At 41.3% G+C, this 17,657-nt stretch overlaps 1 protein-coding gene across 1 annotated transcript in view; it reads right to left on the bottom strand.

The window, feature by feature from the left end:
- Positions 1-15,810: 15,810 nt before the first annotated feature.
- Positions 15,811-17,657, bottom strand: part of slc35g1 (solute carrier family 35 member G1) — an 11,626-nt gene continuing 9,779 nt past the window's right edge. The window contains exon 5 of the mRNA XM_037691060.1: positions 15,811-16,459. Coding sequence (XP_037546988.1) covers positions 16,047-16,459 — 413 coding nt within the window. The 3' untranslated portion in view covers positions 15,811-16,046. The remainder of the gene's footprint in view (positions 16,460-17,657) is intronic.

Genomic DNA, 17,657 nt, shown 5'->3' with positions numbered 1-17,657 from the left:
CCCCCCCCCCCAGCCTGACAGCAACGTGTCCGTGAAGACTGACCCGTGACGTGGGTCTGCTGAGGGGGACTCCCTCTGACAGAAAACAAGGTGTTTCCCCAGAGTCGGAGGTCTGCTCTCACAGAGGAAGGGACAATGATCATCCGTCGTTTTGTTTTACTGGATCCACATGCAGACGTGCAGAACCACCTCTGGAGGCGTCTCATGTGAAACAAACCAGCGGAAAACACTGTGTGAGTGACATCATTTCCAACAGCTTCATGACGGAGACAGCTGTTATCACTTGCCAGGTCTTACGTGGCTGAGTTGGCTTTTTTTTAAAAAGTGTCGAATCTAGTTTGTGATAAACGAGCTTTCATGGTGGTTGAATTTAATTTCACTCCCAGTAACAAATGTTTGGGCCGGGAAAATCGAGCTTCCTTCCAATTATGGCGAAGCCCAGATTTAACAGGTGTGATGTCAACACCTGATCCTGCATCAGCGCCTCCTGTCTGAAGTGACAGGAGCAGCAGATCATCCAGGTAAAACAAAAACTCTCGTCTCTGTGTTAGGATGATCGGTATGCGTTCTCTGGATGTTAAACAACAGATCCAAAAAACGGTCTCACCCCTCCGATCCGTGAGTAAAAACCTTGTGTTTTCTCTCCGTTGGGGGACTCTGTATATTACTTTTATCAGAAACACTTGGACTTCTGCATTTAGGGATGAGATTTAGTCTGATGATGACGGGACCGTTTTATAACTCCTCTGAATGGAGGGGTTCGGGTTGCAAACTGTAACTTGTACCATTTGCATAAAACCTTGTCCATCCATCTGAAAAACGGCGAGCATGTTTTAGCCACTCTACGTAACGTTCGTAGGGTGAACGTGCGTTAAGTGATGTGTCATGTTTTGTACGGCTGTCAGCAGTCCGCCCCTCAACCGCCGTCATGCGTCGCGGGAATGTTTTCTGTGTGATCCCGGGCGAGACTTGAGCTGAGGCGAAGCGTGTGACAGCTGATGACGCGGTGGGGCTGCGCGTTTGACGTCGCTGTGCGAACGTTGAAAAGGCGGAAGGCGTGACTTCATTTACGCCGTGCTGTTGGAGTGAAGGCTGCTAGCCCCGCGGGAGCACACGTTGTTCTCTGGAGGGACGCGCGCCGCTCTTGCTGGAGGGGCGCGCGCTGGAGGGAGGCGGGACTCATTACCTGGTTCTTTCAGCTGCTTCACGTTTAAGCTGCGGTGAGCTGCCGAAAGCTGAGACGCGGTGGGTGACGACTGCCCGTTTGATTCGTTGAGACGGGTGTCGTTTCTTGTGAGAGAGAGAAGGACCTCCACCCGAACCAGCCTGCGGACCACATTTATACCGATGTGAGATGGTTAGCGCCGGCAGCTGTGTGTGTGCGCCAGCATCAACGCAGCGCCGTTTGGATGGAGGCTGTTCATTTTAGTGATCGACTCGTCATGTCTAGAGCAGCGGTGAGTTAAAACCCTATTTAAGGACACAGGCTCATGTGGAGGCTGTTCCATCCCACGAGTGCGAGTTGACACCGCTTGAGTGAGGATCATGCAGTTCTAGTTGGTAACGAGTTATTTTCGCTTACCGTTGTGCCGTGATCGACTCGTCATGTCTAGAGCGACGGTGAATTTAAAAACCTTTAATTAAGGACACCGGCTCATGTGTGGAGGCTGTTCTGTGATCGACTCGTCATGTCTTAGAGCGACGGTGAGTTTAAAAACCTTTATTTAAGGACACCGGCTCGTGTGTGGGGCTGTTTCATCCCACGAGTGCGAGTTGACATCGCTTGAGTGAAAATCGTGCAGCTCGGGATTATAACGAGTTATTTCACTTACCATCGTGCCCTGTAAGCGACTAGTAATGTCTTGGAGCGGCGGTGAGTTTAAAAACCCTTATTAAGGACACCGGCTCTTATGTGTGCGGCCGCTGTGAGCTCATCCGAGCTTACAGACTGGCTAAAAAACAGACACTTTGATCATTAATGATGATTTATTTCAACTTTCGTGTCACTTTTACACACACCCTCCGGAGACCGTCATTTTGAGAAACTTCTCTCTCATGAGCTCTGCGATTGTTTGCCCAGAGCGCTGTCTTGCAGGCGAACTCTGGGGAAACGCTGAGCTGCAGGCTGGATTCTGACGGGCGGGGCTAGTGGTGGAACTCAGCGAGAGCCGCGGCCGTGGAAAAGTCGAAGCTTGCTCGCGACGGTCCCTCCAGCGGGACGGGGTGGGCCGCGCGGCTTGATGAGGTGGCGCACAGCTTCTGGCACCTCCTCCGACTGTTTCACTTCGCCAGCATGGTTTGAAGCTGCTCTGAACAGCGATGAGCTTCATCAGGTCTTGTGCAGATTCTCCGGCAGCGAGGGGAGTAACGAAGCCAGGTGGGTCGATGGATCATCGTCATCCGCGCTGCAGTCCTCGACAGGCAAAACGTGGGGGAGGCACACATGTTGAGCTGGCGTCAGCTGCCTTACAGAGGGAGTTCTTCGTCTCCAAGGCAGGTCTGCGGCCTTCAGTCCCTTGGACATGCTATATGCTAGCAGCGCACGTTGTTGCTAACTGCGGCTGCCTGAAAACACGTCGGTGGGCTCGATTGGAGAGCGTGGTCGCCGTCTGGTTCCTCCGGAGGGACGGGACGCTGCTCCGACCTGGGCAGCTTCGCTCCGGAAGCTTCCGCGAGGCTTGGCTCCAGGGGGGGTTACCGAGGAATAGCCCCGCTCGGTGAATCCCTCAACTCTGGTGATGGGAGCGGACTGGGGACCGACTCCTCTAATCTACCAGGAAAGAACCGTCTGCGGCCTCGCCCGTCGAACGTCCTGTTGGAACGTGAGGCCGTATGGATCAAGACGGTGAGCCATAGTGGAGCCCAGTGAAAAACAACCTTTCCGCCGATCATCCGAACTGGTGGGAAAAGGCGAGGGACGTAGAAAAAAGGGGTCCCTTCATGTCAGCCTCCTCCTGGGTTCCGCCGGGCAACCCCTGAGGGCGCTGTCGGCCGGGAGCGGTGTGATCGCCGATGCGAAACGAGGTGGGATGGGGTGAGCATTCACTCAGCCCCCCTCCACCTACACTACGCTCCCCAGGAGGGAATGAGCAGCGGGGGCTGCAGCTGAGCGTGCCTTGCCCCGGAGGAACCATCCGGTTCGCCCCGAGGGTCGGCAATAAGAGGACAAAACACAAGATGGCGTTGTCCAGCGTGTAGTGACCTGTCACTGGGAAATGTTCCCCGACGCTTACCTTGGAATAAGACTGCTGTCATCTTCTCCTCGGGGAGGAGAACTCACCGGACGACCGGAGGTCGACTGCCGGGCCAAGCATCCTTCACAAAGGTTGGTCATTTACACAATTTATCTTCTTTGTTCTTCTGACAGTGCTATATTAGCTCGCTGAAGAAAAAATGGGAGCCGATTTCCCGCTCTTAACGTAATTTATACGGACCGGGTGGGGCCCACACAGCAGGTGGGCGTGGACTAATTTTTTCAGTGCTTATGCTCTGCATAACGGGATAAACCCACTAAAGCGAAGGCCTTAAAGGGCGAAGCTTATACGACATAGAACTACTATGAGGGAATGAAAATGTGTATTGCATCTAGTAACACCAAAAGTCTTGCCTGCATGAAGCCTGGTCTGGGTCCTGCTCATGGAGGAGTCGACTGCGACTGTCTGGGCCTGGGAACACATTTTAACAATCGAATTTAGAAAAACAGGGACATGCACAAGAACTACCTGTGAAATAACCAAAATAACCAATCTACAAAAACTGGAACTAAAAAAATAGATGTGGCTTTAAAACTTTATTTTGTTCTACACTTCAGACAGAATCTTATTATTATTATTTTTTTCTTCATCTTTGGCTGCTCCTTTCTTCAGGGGGTCGCCACAGCGAACTAAGTCGCACGAAGATTTGGCAATTATTTTTAGTTTATTTATTAACCTTTATTTTACCAGGTATCTTAGGTCTGTGGGAGGAAACCGGAGTACCCGGAGAAAACCCACATAAGCACGAGAACACGCAAACTCCACACAGAAAGACCCCAGGTCCAACCAGGGATTGAACCCAGGACCTTCTTACTGTGAGACAACAGTGCTAACCATTGATCCGTCGTGATGCCCTTCCTGACGCAACCGCAGACCACCGAGCTTCCACAGCCCTAGAGCTGCTATCTAGGACACCCGGGCGGGGGAGCAAATGGTGGTGGTTGAGAGCCTTGCTCAAGGGCCCAGAGTGGGGCAAATGAGGTTGGAGGTTGGTGTGGGTGCTTCACCTTTCCCACCTACATTTTGACGTCATCGGTACCGGGAGTTGTACGTGTAATCTTCTGATCACAGGCCCACCTTGTCTAACCTCTGCACCACCACTCCCTCTATATTTTTACTATATATTAATATGTAGTATATTTATATACTAATATTACTTAATATTTACTTAAATATTAAAAGTGTCTTAAAAGTTGAACATTTAGACAATCTTTACTCAAAAAGAAACGTTACAACCAACCTGTGAACATTTACCTGCATCTTCACAGCCCTGGGGGGTTTCTGAGGACTCTTCTCTCACAGGACTGCCTTCTTTTTCATGAAGCACCTCCGACACCAGAGCCATCAGCTTCTCCAGTCTCACCAGCTCCTTCTGCATCTCTAGCTTTTGCTAGATAAGTAAAAACAAAAGAAAATGGAGTAAACAAAGCAGTTTTTACTCTAACCAGTATTTTATTACAATGCAGAAGGGGGTAAGATTAAATCAAAAGCTGCAATGCAACACTTCCTGTAAATAAATAAATAAATAAAACCCCAAACTGGCTGCTTTTTCTACTGGAACTGTTAAAAAGTGTTGGTGTACTACTGCTCCTGCTTTTGCTATTTCAATTTCATCCTTTGTGCTTATGGAGCAGCTGCATTGATTATGTACAAATACACACACACAAAAAAAAGGAAAAGAATATGCCAACGCTCTGTATCCTCAGCTGTGTGTGTAATCTCAGGCCCCTTCTAAACCCCAGGGTTTGAAACTCCAACTCCCAAGTCAAATACAGTCGACAGATAAAAGTGAGAGAGTTGGAAGATGGATGAGGTACAAAACTAAAATCATCCTTTAGGCAGCATTTCCTCGAACGTAAATGAAATGCAATTTAGAAAGCTGCTGAGGGGGAAATTTTTCACTGAAGGAGGCAGTCTGTCATCCAGCAGCTGACAGTTCGGTTTAGGGAAATGTGGTGGCTGCCCTCTATGGGGCAAGATGAGACTGTGCAACACTGGAATCTGTGACAATATCCCATTTTTAAGTGATATCCATTAAATCTTGTTTTCTAATTAATATTAATAATGATCAAAAACTGTGATGTACAATTATGCTCACCTGTGTCACAAGAACCTCGCTTGAGAATTGCGATGATTCCATGGAAACGCCGGTGTCGTTTTCTGGAACGTCACCTGCAGAGAGGAAATGATCAAACTGCTGTCTGTCTGAAGAAATTCAGTTTGTATTGAAAACTTTAGCAGAAAAAAACCCAAACCAGAATAAAATAAAAAGGCCTAGGATCTCTCAAAGGAATGCATATCACCCGCCATCTTTCAGCCAGAGTTTTAAACCAAGATCATCTTATGTTGATACATGATGGAGCTACAGATGTTTTGGTGCAACCTTGAGAATTGCGTAATTCCAATCTCATGCAATATTGTGATGTCACACTAACAGATGGGTTGAGGATAACTCTCTGCTACTACCACACCAAATTTGAGCTCAATATCTGTTATAGCCATTTTGTGTAATGCTTATTAGCTGTGGTGGCCATTTAAATAAGGTAGACTCCAAAAGTTAGTAGTTGCAGAAGTGCATACAACGATTACTTTGACTTTCATTAACATCCATCCAATGACCTATTAGATATTTTGGACAACAAATACAGGCAAACTTTATGACTGGCTTTGACTTTCAGTGGTGGCAATAATGCTCAGATACTTGACATCCCTAAATAAATCCTCATCTGCTCACACACTCGTGTTCGTGCTGCTGTTGTTTTGGCGCATAGTTTTTGTACTATTAGTGCTTAGTATATTCTTAGTTCGTGACTCAAGTCTTACTATTGTTTTCTTAACAGTTTGTGTTTTTGTTGGAAGTAACTGGGACCCTGTGTACACAGTTTCGTCCCACCTCATGTACCACGTGTGGCGTGTATGACAAATAAATCTCTCTGACTCTAAACGGAGTTTGAGATGCGAGGCTGATTCCTTCAATCAGTGTTCCCTTAAACCATATGTGTCAAACTCAAGGCCCGGGGGCCAAATGTGGCCCTCATGGACATCTTATCTGGCCTCCAAGATGATATGTGAAACCTAAAATAATTATATCTCTTGAATTTTTTTCAGTAATCTTTGATTATGATGTCGAAAAGCACAACAGAGAACATCAAATGAGACCAATCAAACTCTTGTTGAGGAACCTGTGATCAAGAAAAGATGTTCGGGATCTGATTTGAGTTAATGTAGATACTGAAACTGGCCCTTAGTTTGAAAAAGTTTTTTTTAATTTTGGCGCCCTTTTGTAAGAGAGTTTTATTACTACTGATTTGTCTAAAGTAAATGTCATTTAAATTAATTGTTCTTTTCGTTTTAATCATTTTAAAACTTTGCGAAATTAATTAAACTCAGTGTAGTCAGGTTGTTATGTAAAAATTAACATTTGAACAAAGAAAAGAAAATTGTCATAAGGGGAGTCAAGCTTTTCTCACTTCTTTTTAACACTTTTTAAAATTTATATATTTATCCTGTTTCTGATGCTACGGTGAGCTAGCATTTATTCCTTAATGTGGTCATTTCTCAATCACTGATCGTCAGTATCGACCATTAATTTAAACTCTAAAGATTAACTTCAGTTTATTGCAGATTTTTCTTTTAGATTATTATTAAATCTTATTAAACAACTGTTTAGCTAAAAAAAAATTGCTGAACAGCTGAAATGGTTAGCTAAAGCTATCATATCAGAGGATTAGTTGTTTATGCTGAATTATTTGGTTAAATAATAATAACAATAAACAGGTCTCTCTTATAAACGAGTCTTCGAGGCTCAATGAGACTAATCTGTATAAATAAAGGCTGAATGAAAAAATGAAGTCAGGATAAACTTACATTCTTCTGGTGTGCCAAACAAGTCTACAGATGCTTGACTGGAGTCGATACGGTCCGGGCTTTGGCGCGTAAGTGGACGACTTTGTGGTTCAGCTCCGTCAGTTTTACCACAATCACTCCTACGTTTGTTATCCTCGGCGGAGCATCCCTGACCTTCGATTCCAGCTGGGGGACGAGTCGATATTCCAAAGAGTTCAGTCAAAGTCGGTAATTCCTCTTTGGAGCTACTGTTATCAGACTCGCATGAAGACTCCAGCTTCTGAGCTCTTCTCTTCTTCCTTGTGTTGGTTTTAATGGAAGACTGAGTGCTAACCTCTCCACTACGGCTGCTGGTCGTTTTGTGGGCAGTCTGGAGAGCTGGGTCTATCAGATCATTGGGGGTTAAAGAGGACACAGCAGTTAGGTTATGTCCACTTGGGTCGTTGTCAGTCACTTTGCCAAAGTCAAGCGGACCCCCTGTGACTTGAGAGCCCTTTGATGCTCCGTTTAGCTCTTCAGGTTCAACAGTTGTGAATCGGAGGCCAGAATCTACGACTTGAGGGACTACAGAAAGACAGGGGCTTTCTCTGTCAACCTTTGAGATTTTATTGGGACTCAGACCACTGTCCTGACCTGAGCCGCTGCTATCAGGGATAGATGCTTCTGCCACGGTTTGACCTACAGTAGGTCTTCTCATTTGGATGGGCGAGTGGGAGGGAGGAACTACATCACTACAATATGACTTTTCTGCATCTTTTGAACCCTCCAGTATTTCTCCAGGCATCTGTTGTTGTGAAGTTTCAATACCACCTTCTGCTTCGATTGCGTGCCCATTTTCTTTGTCTGAAAGGCGACTTCTCTTTAGATTTGCGTCTCCAAGATGGAAAGATTTTCTTTTTGTGGCTTTGAAGCTCCTAAGAAGCTGCTCCGTTTCCAGCTCACTATCATTGGTGTAATCTTCGTTTTCTGTTGGGGCACATTTAGACTCAATAACCGGAGGTTCCTGTTGAACTGTATTCGGGGGATTATTTGCTGGCTTGTCGTTTTCAATTGTCGGAGCTACCACAGACGCATCAGTTGCACTTGTAGAGTTTGGGACAGAGATCAAGGACTCAGCCACAGCTTCAGAGGCAGTTTCAGCCTGTAGCAAACTAAATGTTTTCTCAACATTCTCCAGGCTTTCAATCCCTTCAATATCTTGATTGTAAACACATCCATTGGTTTTAGCGGTCTTTGTCACGTTTCTGCTCTCGGGTGGTGTTAAATTTGTTGTTTTATCTTTAGTGTGTTCAGGTGGCTGTGCAACATTTCGGTCTTTTTTGGGCAGACATGCTTTCTTGTTTACCTGGACTTCCTCTACAAAAAGCTTAAGTCTTTTACTTTTCCTGGTGCTCCTCAAGACAGATGTTTCTTGGTCTTCACTGCTCGGATAAGTCTCAATCTGTACTTGAACGTCTTCAGATCTTTCTTTGGTCTTAGGGCTAGTTTCCCTATTCTGAACTCCAACCAAAACAAGAGGCTTTGTTACTTTATTTAGTTTCTTTTTCTCTGATCTAGTGGTTTTACTATTACTACGGTCAGCTTTTTTCTGCTCTGGCCTGGTGGAGTTTGCCTGAGCTTGCTCTTGCAAGTCGCTGTCAACTTGTTGCACAGCTTTACGACTTCTTTTCTTTGTAATCGTTTCAGATTGCTGTCGTACATCTGACACGGGACGGGATACATTATGTTCTTCTTCACCTTTGTCACTTACAGACATTTGGTTAAACTCTTCCAGATTTTTACTCATATTATGTTTACGCTTGACTTTTACCTGTTCTGCTTCTTGGAAAATGTCACTGCTGGCGTCTGTTTTATTTTCTGTCATTTGCTGTTCTTTAGTCGCAGTTGGATGTTTTTTCTTCCTCAGTTTGGAACGCCTTTTATGGGTCAGTACCTTTGCAGCTGTCGAGGGGTCAAAACTCTTGCTACTTTTTCGTTTATAGACGGCACCAAAAACCTGTTCTTCGAGAGCTTTGGCGTGATCTTCTTTCCTAGGTTGCAACTCAACATTGTGTGGTTCAACATACAGAGTTGATGTGGACGAGCAGCTATCCGACTCATCTGCCTTTTCAAGAGATTTCTCCAACTCTAAATCAGCTTCAGCTGGAACTTTCATAAGCCACTCTGTGACTTTCTCTAAACTTTTCTTCTTTTTCTGCTCCAGAATCTGGTCAGACTCCGAATCCATTTTGGGCTTCTTTCTTGAGGACTTCCTTAAAAGTCGTTGTGCAGTCTCTTCTTGAGCTGAAGCTGCACACGGAGAGGCAGATTTCATTTTGCTTCTACTCGTGTGTGTCGTCTTTCCCCTAATGTCTGTCGTTTCTGGTTCCAAATTTTCTGCAGGGCTCGACATTTTCTTGTCAGACATTGGAGGGGCGTCACCAAGGCCACTGTCCAGGCCTTCGTTTTCAGTTGTTAAAGGAGCAGAATCTTCGAGCCCCATGAGTTTTGCAAATCCATTCTGAGCTATGAAATGGAATAAAGATATGACATTCAAAATGAAAAGTGGAGAAAAATAAAATCTTAAGAGGTTTAAAGAGGATACAGAAAGTTATACTTACCGGTAATTTTGCCCATAAAAATAATCCACATAATTTTGCAACTCATTTGCATAATTCCTGGTTAACTAATTAGTATGGCAACCCTTCTATCAACAGTAAGCAGCTTTTTCCAATCTTAATATGACCATTTAGCCAACTAACATACCCAAAACTGTAAGAGAACTACTGTGATAATTTGTACAAACATTTTGCTATTTATACATGCATCCTATCCAAGATATGTACTGGATTTTCCAGACTATAAGTCGCTCTGGAGTATAGGTCGCATCAGTCAAAAAATGCCTCATGAAGAGGGAAAAAAATATATACAAGTCTATTTGGAGTATAAATTGTAGGACTGGCCAAACTTTGATAAAAAGTGCAACTTATAGCCTGGAAAATACGGTACTTTTATCTTAATACTGTGTATTAATGTATATTGCTGTCATAGAAGATGCAAAACTGGGATTCACCGTTTTTAGTTTGCTTTTTGCAGCGATAACAAAGATCTATTCTAGTTTTTAAACATTATAACCTTCTTGGATTACTGTGTGCATTGTGCACCATTAAACTCAAGACTATAAAAATGACTTGTGAGCATAACATGGCTGCTTTAAGTGAGTAAGAAAACTACTTTTGATAAAGTTAAGCAAATTAATCCAAAAAAGTGTGCTGCTTTTCTGAACTGAGAATATTTACCATAGACAACATTCTTAATTATTTATTTTAAAGTGGTATAAAATATCAATCAGATACACTTATATGACAGACATTTTAGGTAGGCAATAAAATGAACATTTTACCTTCTACAGTTGAGGAGCTGGACTTCGGTAGACCATTGTCTAGAAGTTCTAAATTGTCCAGATTAGTTCCCAGTGTGTTGCCATATAATATATTACAAGGACTTTCATTTTGCTCCACATTTGTGACACTGCACAACAAGAGAGAGAAAAAACAAATTACTCAAGGTGAGGAGACAGAGGGGAAAAGCCAGAATCTGACGCCTTGTGATTCTTACCTTGAGTCTCCTTTTAGTTGGGACATCCCAGTGAAATCTGAAAATGTAAAAACATTATATTTTACAATGATGTAATTCAAACAAATTCTACCAGATGAGTTAGTTTGTTGTAAGAAGGCTTACAGTTTGTTCCAGTGTCATGCTCATATGCTTGTATCATGTCCTGCAACCCTGTAATAAGTCTCTGAAACCCAAGATTCTCCTGCAAGCTTCTGTAAAAAACAGATATTTGTTAAGAATATTAAAACACAGCTGCTTATAATAATGCAATTCTAAAGAGTCTGATAAATGTTGCAGTGTCATCATATGGACTTGGACTAACCTTTTGGTTACCTTGGATTTACACACAGGACAGTTGGCTCCGTTCTGTTTGGAGCCATCCAAAAGTTTTATAATACAAAATCTGACAAAACAGTAAATATATCATGTAGGAATGAAAGACAAGGCAGTTCTGTTGTATTTATTGAGGGTTTTTTTTAATGAATCATCTCAGGAATCTCATTCAACTGCTCCTTACTTGCAAAATTGATGGTCACACTTGGTAGATACCGGCGTTGTCATTAAATCCAAGCTAAAGAAAAGACAACACAAATTGATAGATGGAGGACATTTTTGACTACAAAACTAACATTATTGCTCCTACAGACTCTCACCAGATGGGACACTGCAGAGTCTCCCACAGGACTGCAATCCCCTTTTTAACTTCCGAGGCCTTTGGGGTTTTCATGGTGACTCCTAAAGGCTGCACACGATAAATCAGACTGTGAAACACTGCAGACAAAATAAGCCGTCAACGTGAAACAATTGCAGAAAACAGAAGTGTAGCTGAGTTTACATTTCAAGCTATACACAGCTGCTTTTAAGGGGCAAGGGATGAGTTAGCATGGATACGGCGCATCTTCAGTTTTACTTTTCCTGAAAAACAAGACACTGCATTACAGTAATGATAATGTATTTTACTCATCATAAACTTTTCCACACTACTAGACAAAATACTTGACAAATAATGTTTGTCTTTGTCCAACGGTGTACTTGAGTGTGGCTCTACTTGCACTTAACACAGATAAAACAAAATGCAGGCTGATAACAGCTTTTATGTTTTTACGGTGCTATGACTATCTTGCACCATATCTTTGAAGTCCTGCTGCTGACTGAACAGTGACCCCTATTCTTATACATACAAGCTCATGATCAGTTGTTTATTGTGCACAAGGCTGGCAACTGATGTTACTTGAAGGATTTTATATAGGAAAAATATACATATGCGGTTGAAAATACCCCAATGTATCTAAAAAAAAAGGAAAAATGGCCACAATGACTATTATTGTTTTTATTTTTATTTATTTTCTTCTTTTGACTGCTCCCTTTTTCAGGGTCGCCGCAGCGAACTCGCATGAAGACTTGGCAGATGCCCTTCCTGACACAACCACAGCCCCCTGTGTGGAGCAGAGAGCTGTTATATAGGGTACCCAGGGGAGCAGATGGTGGGGGTTAAAAGCCTTGCTCAAGGGCCCAGATTGGAGGCAGGTGTGGGTGTTTCAGCTTTCCCCACCCACGTTATTTTTCTACATTGTTGGTCCGGGGAGTTTAACTGGCAACCTTCTGATCGAACCACTGCACCACCACTCCCCCATTGTTTTTATATCGTGTAATATTGTCAATATTATTATTGGGTTCTAGTGTAAACATGGTGTTTTCCTATATCTATGAATAGTTTCTAAGCTATTTTAAACTGTTTTGGTGACGGCACCTGTGACTTGAGTGGTAATTGTTGTTAATTGTGAAAATAGTAAGAAATTACGTTCAAAAGAAGATTAGCTACTTTAGAAATAAAAATGTGCATGAAAATATATTTTGAAATAAAAACACACTATTTACAGATTACTGAAGCTGGAACAATGAAATAAAAGTAAAGCATTTACTTTTCTACAATAAGCTAGTCAGAACCGTGTTTAAATAACTATAATAAAATTTTACTTTGTAAAATATGTTGGACCGTATATACTTATAATTAATGAAGTTACGAGTTTTCGAACAAAGTAACTGGAAACCATAGTCGAAAGAAAAATATAAAGTAAGCAAGCAAACCAAACGGCTTAATAATATTTGATAATTTTACTACAACATTCGGTTGCTCATGTTCAATAAATAAATGTTACATTTTCAGGGTATGGTGTGATTTATTATGCTAAGTTCCTGACTGGCTATTAGTCGAGGATAGTTGCACAACAACAGCACACTCTTTAACCTGAGGTTTCGACAGTTGATAAAAACAAGTCACCTAACTGAAGATTGACAAACAGAAACGTATCACGCTAGTGTATAATCGTAAAACAGCACGTAAAGTTATATTTACCCTGTTTACTAGCGATTTAGTAGCATCAACAGTAGCCTTTTCCTCTTCTTCGGTTTTCCCGCATCTCAACTTCTTCCTCTGCTTTGGTTTAACCGCGTTTGGCCTCGGTGTCACAGCGCCCCCTGCTGGTTCAGGCCGCGCAACAACACACGAGAGCTCTGAGGCTTTACGGTGGACACAAAAGCGAAGGGTTTTTATTTTAAATGGTCTTTAAATGTTTTTCTTTTATTTTTTTATTCATTTATTTTACAACACGTGTAGTCAGATATCATTTCACAAAAAGTACAAGAAGTAAAAGTATAAAATTTATTTTTTTAATTTAGATTTTCAAATATAATGTGTAAACAACAATGTATAAATCCACAAACACACACACTATACATACATACATACACATACACACATACGTACATATTTAAACTCAAGAAGTAAATTTAACATAAAAATGAAATGAACAATAAGTAAATACTAAATCATATTTTGTAATACCAAAGTTGTATCCCCCGTTAAGCATAGTCAAGTAAATCAAAATGCAGACAATGATAAATTCAAAGTGGATTTATTACATTGTAATACATTAAAGGTAATCTGTCACTGAAAATACATCTATTTGAATCGTTCTATAAAAATAGTTAAATAACAGTATTAAAGCTCAGTATAAAACCTTAAAGTTTTATTGGATTTATACATTATTTTCCACATAATAAAAATATATATTTACATTCAAACTATGGAACTGTTCTTACAACAGTTGTAGCCATTACTTGTGTCACAATATCCATTTCTAAATTATTTATAATGAACTATTTAAAACCACAGCAAATTCCATTGAGATAAAATCAATAAGCCATCAAGTGTGTTAAAAACTGTGCGTTCTACCTGCATACATAGAAGTGCATTGCTTATTTAAGTGTCAGTATATGACAGTTTAATGACATGAAGGACAAATACTTTCTAATTTTACTTCCTAGAGAAGAGACATGAGGTAATAATCACAAACTAAGAAGCAGCTTTTATGGAAAAGCAATAATGTGCAAATCAGTCACTTCATAAGCACACTCGGGAAGAATTGTGTAGCTGTGTCGACATGTTTCGAGAGGTCTAATGAGCAAAGAAGCAGCAACAAAGACATTTGAAGACATTAGGCAGCAGTGTAGCAGCACTAGTTGCTTATTTTCTCCTGCTGTACCATCCTCAAACTGTATTAAACTGAAGTCACATCAGTGCACAACTTATAGCTGAAAGGACATCAGTTTATACCACAGATGAGCTAGGCCCACGGTCGCTGCTACAAAAGGTACTTGAGAGCTTCATTAAAAATATGAACAGTTAACTCAGGGCAGATGCACAACTTTATGAAAAAAAAAAGTGTTGCGTGTGATTCCAATAAAAAGTTTATGTGGCGATTCAGTTTCAGCAGCGATTACCGTAAAATTATATGGTTTTAAAGATTGAGTCATTTTAATGGATTGAGTTATGCTTATGCTGTGTGCACAATCCTAACTAAACTGCTAAATAAGTGAACGATCTGCTGCTTAACTCAAAATGTTGACGGTCGTTTTGTAAGCTTGAGCCGACAAATTAACCACACACCTCGAGTTTACGGTCTAAGAGATGCATCAAACACTGAGTTAAAAAAAAAAAATTTATTTGGTAAATCTAAAAATCTACATTTAAATGTGGACGGAAGGTGCAAATGTTTATTTATACTGCTTGCAACGTTTACTGAACTTAAAATATAAGACAGTTTTAAGAAAAAACACGAGAACGCGTTCATTTTTTTTCCATCTTTGTCAGTTAATATATATTGTAGGTACTAGCTACCTTAATGTGTGCTGAAAAAATATGTTTAGGAGCTATAATCTCCTTGAGTAAATAACTTTAAATCCATGTACCTATGCATACCATGCATGCACCGTACAGGTTGCTGGTTATGGTCAATATAAGGCAGAATGCTGAAAATTAAGGCACACTACAGATCGTTTAAAGATGGGTGAAAAAACCCATCTTCAAATATAAATCATTAATTTATGCAAGCAAATCCCTGAGACAATTATTCAGAATGTTCTCAAGAAAAACTTCCACCCGTGCAGGGATTTAAGTTTTTGCGTTAACTGAAGTATTTGTAGTGTTTTTACACTAAATGCCCCGTTTCAAAAGCTAAAATCGTAGCTAATAGAAGTGCTCAGCTAACTTCTTCTTTCATTAGTGCTTTGTGCAAATCACAATTATATAAAAATTATTTTTAAGCAGCACAACATGATATGAACAGTCCCAGTCTCCTTTTGGGCTTTAAGTGAATGAAAAATGAGACTGCACTTTTTTTTTTTTTTTAATCAAACGGTTTCTTTTAGCTGAAACTTAACTTCCGGTACATTTTATTAGAGCTACGTACAAGTAGCTGCAAAACTTTAGCCATTTATTTATTTATTTATTATTATTTCCTACAGAGGCGAGTTAATTTTACACAAAAGCTATTCAACTAGCGGTCCGCGAGCCATTTTCGGCCCGTGGATGACATCAATCCGGCCCACCCATGACTTCATTAAAAAAATAATAATAAAAAATTTATTTTTTTTTGGGGGGGAGGGGCGGGGTCTGGGTTTGGGTTCTATTTATTGCATTTATGATTCAATGCAATAAAATAAACAAATTTAAAAGGTAACAGATCATTGTAAAACTTGGTTTATTTACATAATGACTTTAATCGCTGGACGTCTGGCCCCCGAGCTGCTGGCTTTCAGAAACTGTGGCCCCCGGAGCAGTTTAGTTGAACAGCCCTGGCATAGAGTAAATTACACAAGTTGACCGTGGAGAATAAATATATGGAAGTCAAATTTATCATTCTGATTTCAACCCTAAAAAGAGGCCAAACTTCCTCGTTTTCACCTAAACAACAAATAACAGAATAAATTCATATAACGTGCTATTGAGAAAGAAAAAAAAAAATCTAAACTAAAAAAAAAAAAGAAATTGAATGTCGTTTCAATCTTTCAGCTCTTGCGAGAGTTGCTGTACCACTTCCTAACGGCTATTCCACTGGTGCTCACCACCACGCACAGCGCGCCGCCGAGGCTCCACCAGGTCGGCGCACGATTGAAGAAAATAAACTGGAAGATAAAAGCCAGCACCACGTCGACGGTCCTCATCAGGGACACGAGTCCAGCCTTTTCAAGCTGCAGCGCCTTTGTGAGGAAGATCTGGCCAGCGATGCCCAGGACGGCAATCAGAATCAGCATCCAGCGATCGCGGCCGCAGTTTGGCATTTTCCACTCGCCGAGGATGGATACGGTGATGATGCTCTCGAGGAGACCGATGACAGCGTAGTACCACACGGACAGGTAGTAGTGGACGCTCTTCCCCATCTTGCGGAGAACAACAAACGTAAAGGCAGCTGCAATCGCTCCTAGAATCGAAGACGATAAATAAGAAACAGTGAAAACATCATCTCTGTTTATTTGTTTTTCAATCAACTATCCGTTTCTAGAAAACCATTAAACTCTGGAGAGCCGATGCTGCTGGAGGTGCCACTGTGAGCACACGCACCACTACGCATGGGCCGATAACCAGTTATCTACTACATTGTTAAAAGTTCAGTGTGAAAACCACTAAGGTTTTCAGTCATTTCATTCCTGCAGTTTAAATGCCTAAAAACAAGACGAGACAGTGCATCACTTTGTTAATTTTTCTTCGTTATTACCGGACACGTTGCTTCAAGCTCTCAGTTTGACATGTGCAGTAACTGAAGGGCGAAATCCCCTAAATTTTATGCTCGATTTAAAAAAAAAGAAAAAAAAGAAAGTCGCTGGTTGCTTGGGCGTTTCATCCAATGGATGATGGACTTTCCAGTCAGTCGTGGCTAATATCATTCATTTCTTTTTAAAATAACACTGTTTTGAAACAAATGTTTGCAAAAAGCTAATTAAGATGTAGCAGGTGAAATATGCAGGCTTGCTACTGAGGCCAATAACACAGCTAATGTTGGCGTGTCAAGTTTTTAACGTTACTTTAAAAAAAGAGTAGAACAGCAGAGAATAATATTTTATGCAAAAGGCACAATTACTTTCAAATTACAAATAAATCAATAGTGCTGTGGTTTAGTTTGGTTTGCTACTTGTTAACTTATTTTTTAATATATTTTTGAATGTTTCTGTACTGAGATGACTTCTGTTGTGACTTGGCGCTATATAAATAAACTGAACTGAATTGTGTGCATCTTCCCAAACTGAAAAAAAAGAAATGAAGACTTGTTTCGTACTTTCATTAAAAGGGAAACCCATCTCTTTTGTAAGGCAGCTGAAATAAGTCAAACATAAAACAGTCCCTTAAAGGAGAAACTTCCGCTTTTTGTGAGCAGTGCATAAAGAATAGCTTTGAGTGTTGTTAAACAGGCAACATATGAATTCTCTACAATCTCTTTAAAACAGTAAGCTTTAAAACAGCCTTCTGACTCGCAAGTGCTAAACTTAAAAACAAAAACTCCACACGTGATTAAAGAAAGAAAATATTTTTAGGGATGCACGATATCAGCATGGTAACGGTATCGGCCGATATTAGCGATAAAGTTAAACATTGGACATCAGCCATTCCATCAAAAATAACTC

Source organism: Nematolebias whitei, chromosome 17, assembly GCF_014905685.2.
Source record: "Nematolebias whitei isolate Nwh7 chromosome 17, NemWhi1, whole genome shotgun sequence".
Classification (NCBI taxonomy): Eukaryota; Metazoa; Chordata; class Actinopteri; order Cyprinodontiformes; family Rivulidae; genus Nematolebias; species Nematolebias whitei.
The sequence above is the reverse complement of the archived record's forward strand: the minus strand, read 5'-3'. Positions and strand labels throughout refer to the sequence as shown.